We start from the raw sequence: 12,147 nt of genomic DNA, 5'->3' as shown, positions 1-12,147 counted from the left end.
TTAAATTTTAATTTCTTATTCTTTTATTTAAAAAATAATTAATTTATTAAAATATAATTATTATTTCAATAATAATAATTAGGTATCAAGTTTTTATCATTATAAATTGAATAATTAATTATGTTAATTTTTAGCATTAATGTATAATAAAAATTATAAATCTTTATTATATTTTTTAAAATTACAAATTAAAAAAGTATAAATAACTAGAGATCAAGTTTTTAGTATTATAGATCAAATTTTATGTTATTTAAAATTTTTATTACATTTTTAAATATATTATATTTGTATAATAAAAATTATAAATCATCATAAATTAATGTTTATTTTGGTAATTGTATATTTAAAAGCAAAAATTTTAGTGTACCAAACTGACTTTTAAAAAAATTATTTAAATGCATATTTTATTACAACAATTGATTTTCATTAAATTAATTTTTATTAAATAAATTTTCACTAAATAAATTTTTAATAAATTTAAAATAAAGAAGTGGGGTCTGACTTCTGGAGACTGGTGCTTCCAAAATCCAACTCGTCTTGAAACATCGAGTAACTACGATTAAACCAATTTCAGTGAACTGACCCGCAATTTTGAGCGAGTGGAGAAGAGTAGCGTGTCTACACACGAGTTAAGTAGATAGAGTCATCTGAAAATGTAAAGTCAGTGATTCCAACAATTCAAATTGCGATTTTAACAACCATGTTGGGTCCTCACAATTCAATTAAACCTCATAAAATGTTTTGACAATTTAGCAGTCAGCAGAACAAGATTCATAATTGTTTTGATGGAAGGGACCATGATGGTTTAAGTATGAGATTCTGAAATCTATTGAAAGAATTATTCTTAATTAAACACTATAATACTTGAATCTAATTCATATTTATATAAAAAAATAAAATTTAATTATCATCATGTTTAATTAAATTTAGGACTTACTAAATATAAGTTTTATATAGAAAGAAAGAAACAAGTAATAAAAGGTGGGTCAGGTTGGTGTGAGTGGGTTACAGGGTTGACGTCGTACTACTATGAGTCTCTGACACATACAAAAGTTGATGTAAAAATTATGAATTGGACATGACTTTGGATAAAGTTCATGTGAGTTGTTGTTTCGAATAAATTTTCATGATGTGTTTGATTGCACCTAGGGTTCTCAAGAGAAAAAAAAATTACACTAATGACCCAATGTAATCTGAAATGTTTTTGAAAGTTTGAGGGTCCTAAATGAAAATATATTTTAGTGATAAAAAATATTCATTTGCCCCTTCCAAAACCAATCAATCTTTCATGATATGATATTTTTTTTCCTCCTTTCTTCTTCCTCTCTCTTTCTTCTCTCTCTTCCTCTTCATCTTCTTCCTCCTCACAGTATTGCATTGCAATTCCCTAATTCTTCCCTTCTGTCTTCCATCTTTTCGATCCATCATCCCTTTTTACGGTGAGCCAATATAAAAGAATTAGATTTTTCACATCTTGACCTCATTGCCTCCACTGTCATCCCCGAATAACTTCTGTAGATCATTCTTCCTATATTAATAGCCATTGTGTTTAGATGAGCACCGGTGAGCTCTTTAACATCGAACTTCTAGAACTCAAGTATTCATGTAAGTTTTCTCTTAGATCTATTTGTTGTCTTCTAGGGTTTTCTAGGATTTTTAGGAACTACAACGAGATTTTTAAGGACTGCTATAAAAGCTATAAAATTCAAAATTACTATAATTGATTTGTGAATATATAAAGTCAGAAATCTTGCACTTCGAATTGTGAATAGATTGATCTATACCTATGACTATTTAGAAGTTTAGCTGTAAATTTGTGAACTTTGAAAACATGTCAACCTTGAATCTTTGTTTATTAAGATATGGACTTTTACTTGTAAATATTTGAATTTATACTTGTGAATATTAGGACTTTTACTTGTACATAATTTAACTTTGCTCACCTGTGTAAGAGTATAAAATGGTTCAGGTGTGACATTTTATATTAGCTAGTAAAGCATCCTAATAATGTCAAAGATCAAAGTGCCCTTGTACTCACAACAGGAACCAAACGAAAATAAAAATAATAGGGATGATGGCTTCTTCATCTCACTATACAGCAGCATTCATGGGAACCTTAGCTTATGATCTTCTAATAGTCAAAGATTGGATTATGTATTGTGGAAACATGAACATTATCTTATTAATATTGGATATTCAGTTAAAAATTATCTAGATATGATATATATACTCTTGAAAAATCAATGAAAACATATTGTTAATATAAAAGGATGTTACGTATATGTTCAAGTGTACCATATAGTAGGATCTTGTATTGTTAACATATAGAACTTGTCATATTTTTTTTGTAATGTTCAACTTAACCATATGGTCCGTGTATAACATGATAAGGTCAATTTATTAACAATATAATATATATTTATTTTACATGATTTGTGTGGTCAAGTTGAACATTTATAAATAACATGACAAATTTTATATATTAATAATACAAGATCCTACTAAATGGCATACTTGAACATCTGCACAATGTCCTTTTATATTAACAATATGTTTTCATTAAATTTTCAAGAACATATACATCATATCTAGATAATTTACAATTGAATTTACAACTAAATATCCAATATTAACAAGATAATGTTCATGTTTTCATGACAAATAATCCAATCTTTGACTATCAGAAGATCAGAAGTTGAGATTCCAGTGAATACTACTATACAGTGAGATGTAAAAGCCATCCTCCCTATTATTTTTATTTTCCTTTGGTTCCTATTGTGAGTGCAAAGACACTTTAAACTTTGACATTTTTGGGATGTTTCACTAGCCAGCATAAAATGTCACACTTGAAGAATCATTTTATATCCTTGTACAAATAAGCAAAGTTCATAAATGTACAAGTGAAATAATATTCACAAGTATAAGTTTAAACATTTACAAATAAAAGTCCATATTTTGATAAGAAAAAGTTTAGAGTTGACATGTTTCAAAAGTTCAAAAATTTACAACTAAATGTTCAAATATTCAGAAGTATAGATCTATCTATTCACAATTTGAAGTTTATAATTTTCAACTTTAGATATTCACAAATCAGTGATAGCAAGTTCTGATTTTTACATCTTTTGTATTAGTTCCTAAAAATCCTAAAAATCCAAGAAAACATATTTTCTCTGCTATTAAAATAGATCGTGGAAGATTCATTGATTTTGGGAGGGGTAAATGAATCATTTCCTGTTAAAGCATATTTTCACATAGGGCCCTTAGGCTTTCAAAAACATTCAGATTATCTTGTGCCCTAGGTGCAATTTTTCTCTCTTGAGGGCCCTAGGTGCGATTCTTCCTAAGTTAAATTTTACATGTAGAGGTTTATAAAATAAAAACACACAGATTTTGTATGTTGTTTAAATATTTTTATATATATTTGGGTTAAAAAAGAAAATTAAACTGTAGATCTAAGAGTATTTAGAATCCTACAATCTTTGTTAGTGTAATATTCTCCTTCAACTTTTAAAAATTGTGCAATCAAACCCATACTATTAGCAAAAGTTAAATTTGATTGTTAGTTGATCAAAAAAATGATAGAAAAAGACCTTAAAAATTATAAAAAGGAAAAAAAATAAATTAAGGGACCTAATCTAAAAATTACATACAAGGATCTAGAAATTACGTAAAATGACCAAGAAAAATGTATTCCAAGTTATTTTGTGTATTAACAAAAAAGTTGTAGTATATGTAAGTTTTGCATATAACAACCCTTATTATGTATATGGACAAATATTATAGTAAAATATCGAATTTGGCAATGATTTTTTTCCTATGAGTGAAGCTTTGACCAGAGATGAGCATGGCTTCTTGGAAAAGAGAAGGCTTGAGAGATTTCATACAAACTTGTGATTATGAATGTGAAACTTGTTCAAATTGATCACCTTGTATATATGGTTTGAATAATGTATTAGCCTGCACAATCTAAGTCCCTAAGTTTGCAAAAAGAGCTTTGGGAGTAATTAGTCTCTTGCACAATTCATTTAGCCATCGTTCCCGTGTAAGAGTCTGATCATTTCATAATAATAGAAATTCATAGAGTTAAAAGTAAAATCTTCAAGTTAATTTTAGTTGAAGTTTAGAACATACAAGTCAGCATGATCTGTATGTATTATTTATTGACATGTGAATGTGTTTGTTCTGATTTTCTCGTACAAATTAAGTGTGTTCGCCAACAACTCAAACGCTGGAAATTCTTCCTGCGAAGCAAAGCAAAGATTCTTTCATTATTGACAGCTAATCTCTTCAATGTATTAATTCATTCTTTTAACCGATGTAAAGCAGAGATTCTTGCGCGCGCGCATTCATAATTTTAATTTCACCACAGCAGGCACACCTGTCTTGTACTAATTATTCATTATCATTTTCCACCTAGATCTCAATTAAGACTGTGCAAAAGCCCTTCAATCCAGTTCAATCTAATTCAACTTAAGACAAACCTAGTCCTATTTAGTCCAGATAAAATTTGGTCTTTCAAGACCAAAAAACTGAAAAGACAAGACTCTTTCTTCAGGTTGGATTGGACAAGAGATCGAGCATTTGGACCACTTGGTCTGGTCCAATCCTATAAATTTATTTAATAAAATTATAATTAATTTATTAATTATTATTATAGTAAGTTAATTTATTATAATAATTAGTAATTTTTTGTGCTTTACACTTGTGAAGTCATGAATATAGAGCAAAATTTCAACATTGACCAACCTCATTCTTTTCCTTTTATTGATGAAATTTGTTGTTAACTTAGTGTAATGAACTTTAGACATATTAGAGGTTGTTTAACATTGTTGAAAGTTGTTTCATAATTATTTGTATTGTAACTAAGATACTATTCCTTATTATTAGAGATTGTTTATAATTGCTGTTGTTGTGATAAATTTTATATGACTATAAATAATTTTATTATGCTAATTTAGTTTATTATGTTAAAATAAATTGCTACCTTTTGTAGATAAAAAAAAAGTAAAATACTGGATAAAACCAGAACTAGTCTTTTAATCCCACTAGACTAGTTCGGTCCTGTTTGACTTCAGGTTATACTAGGACCAGATCAGATCACGGGTTGCTTAACTCAGACCTCAGATTAGGCCAAAGTCTTATCCGATCAATCCTTTCTGTAGTCCTAATCTCAATGTCAACAATTAAAAGTTGAAGAATCTCTAGGCTCACTTTCATATGTTTTTTTTTTTTTTATCAATAATGAATTGGCAAATAATTCAGTAGAATATTACTTGTCAAAATGTTGGTTTATTAGATTTTTCTTACATGCCATCAATTAAAAAACCAGCGAAAGAGAGCTAGATCCTCTTCACACACACACGCAAAATAATATGAATTGAATAATGTTAATGTCAATATCAATATCCTAATTAAGAAGTCATAAAATAGTCATAAAATACTTTTCAAGTTGTGCATACACTGGACTCAAGGGGATTGTTGGGGGTTCAAACTTTGTGAGTGTGAGAAATCCTTCATTAATTAAGATGACTTGATTGTTATTTCTATCATCACTTATTACAGTTCCATTGCTCAATATTTTCTATAGAGAAAATCACTCTTAAATCTCACACGATAAATCTAAACGTAAAAAAATCTCATGAAATTAGAAAATTATTCTGAAATCCCTTTCTTCAACTTTTCTTGGAAGGGGGCGTTAAATAATATTTTGCTGGCTCTCCTGAAGAACATGCTTAAGACTCAAATTCACATTAATTAGGAGTAGCCAGTGATCGTGAATCCCCACTAACCTACATATACACCAAAACAATTTTGAAACCAAGTTCACTACTGCCGCCTTAGAAAAGAATGCTTAGATACAAAATAATCCATCCAGCCATCGAGAAGACAGCAAAAACATGAACCCAGAAGAGTATAGCAGCTGCTTCCCTCCCACAACCTCTTAAATTAGCAACAGCACCTGGAAACAAGTAAAGGATTCGGGCATGAAAAACCAATATTCTTTTTTGGCCAAAATGAAAAACCAATATTCATTATATGCATCGGAAGCAACTAGCAACCAAGAGGTCATAGCAGAAACAATCTCCAACCCAAGCACAAGTTATGAGTCTGATATAATATAGGGAAAATGTAACTTTTTATCCTTAAACTTTGCTTCAATTATCAACTCAGACCCTAAACTTTGATTTGGAACAATTTAGTTCTTGAAGTGTCTTGACTTAGAACAATTCAATTCTTATGTACAACTCAGTTCTATAATTCCTTAACTCAATAAACTATGAAGATTGATTTGTGTTGAGTCAAAATTCAGAGACTACATTGATAATTGAGAGAAAGTTCAGGAACTATGTTATATTATCCCTATAATACAATAACACACTTGGAAATTTTAACGCCAAAATTGTGTTCAGAAATGTCTTAACAGTGAGAGCTAAGAATTACCAGCAAGAACAGATGTGGGCATGGAATGCTGCAGGAGAAGAACAAATCGAAACATCTTATCACCAGGGGGCAGGAAACCAAGCTTGTCTGCCAACATGACAATGCCAATACCGGCAGGAGGTACCAACACTAACCGCCCCACAATAATAGCAACAGTTGTCCGATAACCAAGTTTTGAACTTCCAGGTCCTACAGATATACAATCAACAATCATTAAGAGTTTCAGTCAAAAAGAGTTGACTTGAGAAACAATATCAGCGAAAATATATTATAAAGAACGAGACTGCCAAGACATGAGTTTACCATCAACAAGGTTGCCTCCTAATGCCAACAGAATGCAAGGAATCATGGCCTCCCTGATAATAAACGGCGTTATTAAACAATATCAACAATAATAGTTCTAATAGAATACCTATAGTTACAAACATATACTTGTAGTTGAAAAAAATATCCTTTTTGATCAGTAGCATAGATTATAGACCCATACTAGCTTGACCAGGCTCCATATATAACGCATACATATTAAATTTATTAATTGCTTTATAACTGAGATTGGAATTTTCATAAGAAAATTAGACGATCAATCCTTTATACAATTTATATTCCAAGTAGTGGAAGTTATTGTATGGTCGTGAATTGAATTTCGATGTTACAAGTCAAAAGATGAACAACTACATAAAACGATGGGCCACGGCACGTATTTTTGTTTTAGGTCTCACCATGTAGCTCAAACTTTCCAAATAAGCATTCCTGATTGTCATCAAGACTTTTATTATTAAAGACTTTAACTGCTGGGGTATTAAAAAAATGTCAATGTGAATGTAATAACATTTTTTATGTGAACAAGTTGTTCTTATTGCAATATGATAGTCTAAATTTTCATAGCTCCGCCAATGGAATGTTCAGATTTCACTTCATAGCAAATTAAATAAGCATACCCTAGAATCATGCAACTGTCAGTGAAGAAGAACAGAGGAGCATCAGATGTAAAGATCAATCGTTTGAAGAGTGGGACTGCACCAAGTCCCATAGCTAGAATCTGCAACATATATCATTCCAGTAAATTAGTTCTAGAACACAACAAACTTGAGTTTACAACCTCATGTGTCGGAAGATGAAGCAATACTACTGCCGATATAGTGATGCAGAATGCAGAAAAGAAGCTGAGCATATGTAGGTCTGTTAAACTTTCTACATGACCAGGTTGTATCAGTTTTAAAATGGGATAGCAGCAGCATACCTATTTCCCACAGGTTACCCTATTCGTCACTGCACAAAGTTCTGTTACTAAAGTGTCTAGCAAATATTTAAAGAATGACAATCTAGGTAAATCGAATTAGCCAATCAAGACAAGCACAGATTATTCTTCCAGCCACACACGTAAACAGAAAAAGAATAGGGGGTGAAGGCAGTTCAGTGTGTGAAGCTTACTGATGCAATAATAGGAGGCTGAAGAATTTGCTTAAGCTTCAACCTCTCACACACGAATGCAAAGAAATGTTTGACCTGCATCAACAATAAGGTGTTACTGAAAACATCCTATCCTGGGAACATATTAAATAAATTGATACCATGTTTATGCATTTAAAAATAAAATTGAAAGACGAAGTCAAATTCAGAAGGCATAAGAAGAAATGACTTCAATAACTGGGCTCATTGACTTCAGTTAATGAACTCATCTCAGATGGTTTGTGTCCAGATAAATTAGAGATGATAATTATGAAAATCGCATGAAACAGTATTAATTACTTTCGTTAAAAGAAAAACATTCATCAGAAGGCACTAAACATTCAGGTAACTAGTTGACTAATATAGTATTCAGAACAAGAAACAGAAAAACAGTGGGCAAGCACACAATATGACAATAGTAAAGAAGGATAGAGAAACATCCTAATAACCTACAACTCTATCCAAAGGCCACCACCAATAGTAACAGAACAGTGGATGTAAAAATGATTAAAAGGAAGAAAGGGTCCCTTAACCCCGCATTATATGATCCCTTGCAATGAAAATACGAAAGACATGCAGTGGGATCACTAGGTCGGACTTAGTGTAGCATGGAATTGAATTGGTGGAAGAGGACAGAGAATTTTTTGACATCACAGAATTTTCTCACACTGCCATAGTCTTCTGTCCTTCACCATGTGTTCTGCAAGCAGAAAGTTCAAATTATGAGATTGAATTGGCATATTGTTTATTGTTATAGAGGCCTCTAATGAGTACTGTTATGGTTCAACCTTATGATATTAAATTGGCCTATAGTTGAGATCAACTCCGTTATTTTGATGGCTTTCATTGGTGAAACGGCCTCTTTAGCCAGCAGCTCAATCTCCTACAACAATGACACCAATTTCCTCTACCTTCATTTCAACTACGTCAACATTATTATTACTTTTTTGTGGCAGAAAATTTACTTCTATTTATTTTCTTTCTTAAGAACGGCTTGCATAACCACAGGCTGTGCAAACATCTGTGTAAGTTTCAACTCTATCACAGGATGGAATTTGCAGCCAAGTGACTTTATATTATTGGTCCAACCTGGACAATCGACTAAAACAACTAACTTTTCACATTACTGTTTCCATAGAAACATCAAAATATTCTTCCCTTTCCCTTCCTCTTTTCCAGAAAACAAAGTATCTAATTTTCACCAATTACTTTCATCAATCATGTAAAAGCAGAATAGATTAAATGCACAAGACAAAAATGAATGCCTGCGTATCAAGCCATTCTCACCTTCTGACTTTTAGAAACATTTGGATATATTGAAACGGCCTCTTTCTCAGTGAGCAAGGGATCTTGTTCAGGTGAGCCATCACTTTTAGGAGCACTCTTTAGGGGAAGACTTTCATTATCAATGTCGAAGGTGCCTTCAGGAGGAGGCGCCAACATATTAAATACATATGTGTATAGGATGATAGCACCAACCTAAGACAAATCAAAATGAGTAATTCCTGTTGACTAGTATAATTTTGTTTTATTGGAAGCATGGTTTAGGAACTAGTATAAACATATAAACTTGCTTGCACTATTGAGAGAGCCAATTTTTTTAAAATCACTTTTCAATTAAAAAATTTGCAAGTAAAAGCCTTAAGGCGAGAAATTAGTCATGTAGAGAAATTTGAAACCTACCCACTGGCCAAATGATATATAGGCTGTCCCATCTGTGCTACATTTTTCTGGATCTCCAAAAGGATTGTTTTGGTCTCTACATAAAGCAGAAAGTAGGACGAGTGGCACATTCCCAATGTTCCCTGTTTCAGAATTTTGAAATGACATGACTAGTGAAAAATCAACACAAAGTTCACAAAACCAGCGTAACCGAGCAGGAGTTTGGGTGTGACATTCTGATATCTCATGCTTGAAAAATACAGTCAGAACGCTATGTCAAGTGCCTAAATTACGTGTTTAGCAGCAATTGCTGATCCCAGATAATGGAGAATAAAGTTTGAAAAATAAAGACGATATACCATGTATGATTAAATATGAACCTCAGACTAATTCATGATAATTTACTCCTTTCCTGAACTTTTTTTCCTTTTCATAAGATGGAGGTTTCCAAAAGGTTCAGTTACACCGCAGGGGGCAATGGGTACTAGTGAAATATAAATGCAAGGAACGGGAAAAAGGACTTGTAGGTTTTGGATTTGAGATCCATATGTTCTTGACTCTAATATGCACACCATCAGAGGACGGCAATTTAAAATTTCAACAAAATTGCAGATGGAGAGCAGAGAGATGGCCTATTGAGGACTAGCTAGTACAAGCGTCACTGTAAATGAAGGTCGCTTCTAAGAGGGCTTACCAATTCCGATTTGTATGATCGTGAATTTGAAGAAAGGATACGGAGGACGGATAATTGAGGCCACAACTAGACCAATCAGCGAGCCTGATATGGAACCCAGAATAACGTTCGCAGGAATAAACCACCTGCAAAAATGACAGAAGCATTCTGAACAACCAAAGTCTGTAAATTTCACAAATCGGTATAGATACTAATCAAGGAAAAGAGGAAAGACTCAAGAGTAAAGTAATTACCATTCAAGCATTTTCTGTAACGTAACAGCTTGCCCAAGTTGAGAAAATATTAAGCAGGGCAGCAATAGTGAAAAAACCAACTGCATGAGACGGTCCCAGAAACGGTCAGCAAACACAGAAAAGAAAGGGAGTTACCCCATGATTAAAGGGAAAAAAGTGCTTACCCCATTCAGAAGCTTTCTTCCATTAGCAGGCAAAATATTAACAAACTTGGAAGCCATGAGGAAACCCAGAAAACACATAGTAAATACTTTAGCTATGGGCAACACAGCGATTTTGATGGAACCCAAAAGGGACTCTCCTCCTGCAGCCTGACTCTCAACGGCAGCAGAGAAAAGGCTTTGCGTCGTATCCATGTTAGTCGGCAGAGAGTGGAAGCTAAGTCAAGACGATTCCAGAAAGAGCCTAATAAAGAACAAGGACGAAGTTTTGGAGAAAATTCAGCCCATAGTGGGAAGCAAAGAAAAAAAGGAGAAACCAAAAAGTGCGTAGTTAACAAGCGTCCCGCGCCCAGAACAAGCTTTAGAAGGTGAAACAACGCTACGGAAGATGTCGCAGCAAGAAAGTTAGATTCAGATGAGAATGACCGATGCAGGAGTTAATTGCAACAATAAAATATAATTAAACTCTGAACCGAAAAAAAGAATAAAGAAAACAAAAATGGAATCGCAAATCAGACTGACAGTTCTGGGCGAAAGAACAGCAGTTAGAAAGTACCGTAGCGTTTCACGTGAACCAGAGGCATATACTCGAAATTTCCAGCAAACAAATAAAGTAAATAGACCACTATGTTATGGTAGATTCAAGGGAAGTTGAAGATGAAGCTCATAATCTTAATATCGGGTTTGGACGGAATAGATCCGATTCAATCCTATCAAACATCAAACGAAAAATCAACTGCTATTATTAACTGTATCTTTTTTGATAAACTATTAACTATATCTGATAAAAGGGAAAATTGCATTCTCAAGTGATTATTTCTATATCTATTTCTAATTCAATTATAACTTGTAGATTTATATATATATATATATATATATTATTAATTCTATAACAAATTCTACTTATATTTTACTCGTTTTGATTTGATTATTATTAAATATTTAAGATTAAGTATCTAAAATTTTTTATAGAATATATAGTTTTTATTTGAAAAAATGGCAATTAAAGACTTCGTAAAAATGTAGTATCAAATCATGATTTTTTTTAAACATTTTCAATACATGTTTAAGAAGTGGATCAAACTAAATAGTCGGATTAGTTAGATTGTTGATCGAAACCGTTAACGACTTAGTTTGGATAAAAAATCATTTTCATGGTTAAACTAAGTTGGACCAAAGTTAAGCTACCATTGAATCAAAAATCAAAGCTAAGCTAAAAATCAAAAATGATTTTCAAAAACTTGGACATAATTAAACCTAATATAAAAGAAAGCTAGAAAATTAAAAAGAAAAAGAAAAAGAATAGAGTCTATTAAAAACCAACTTCATTTTGGACCTGTTCGCTTGTATATAATATGATCTAGGATCATTTTCTAAAATGATATTAACAACTATACATGCAATTATAGATACTTTTATGTTTACTTATAGTGAATTTAATTAAGATTTATCTATAAAATTATAATTTATAATATTATTGATTTATGGTCATATTGTGTTATTTTAT

General features: G+C 31.8%; 1 protein-coding gene across 2 annotated transcripts; it reads right to left on the bottom strand.

Annotated features, from left to right (window-relative positions):
* Positions 1 to 5,620: 5,620 nt before the first annotated feature.
* LOC129291358 (protein PIN-LIKES 6) lies at positions 5,621 to 11,352 on the bottom strand. 2 transcript variants are annotated; one of them, XM_054928652.1, is made up of 11 exons: positions 11,197 to 11,352; positions 10,644 to 10,884; positions 10,480 to 10,559; positions 10,247 to 10,371; positions 9,574 to 9,695; positions 9,178 to 9,369; positions 7,873 to 7,947; positions 7,380 to 7,480; positions 6,745 to 6,797; positions 6,442 to 6,630; positions 5,621 to 5,959 (listed from the first exon to the last, which is right to left on the bottom strand). In XM_054928652.1, the coding sequence occupies exons 2-11, from the start codon at positions 10,833 to 10,835 to the stop codon at positions 5,838 to 5,840; spliced, it is 1,251 nt and encodes a 416-aa protein (XP_054784627.1). In that variant the 5' UTR covers positions 10,836 to 10,884; positions 11,197 to 11,352; the 3' UTR covers positions 5,621 to 5,837. The 2 variants fall into 2 exon arrangements, with proteins under 2 accessions (XP_054784627.1, XP_054784628.1); XM_054928653.1 differs by lacking the exon at positions 11,197 to 11,352 and having other exon boundaries at positions 10,644 to 11,144.
* Positions 11,353 to 12,147: the final 795 nt, after the last annotated feature.

The sequence above is a fragment of the Prosopis cineraria genome, unplaced genomic scaffold, assembly GCF_029017545.1.
Source record: "Prosopis cineraria cultivar Desert tree isolate PC_DT_omini unplaced genomic scaffold, ASM2901754v1 PC13, whole genome shotgun sequence".
Taxonomy (NCBI): Eukaryota; Viridiplantae; Streptophyta; class Magnoliopsida; order Fabales; family Fabaceae; genus Prosopis; species Prosopis cineraria.
The sequence above is the reverse complement of the archived record's forward strand: the minus strand, read 5'-3'. Positions and strand labels throughout refer to the sequence as shown.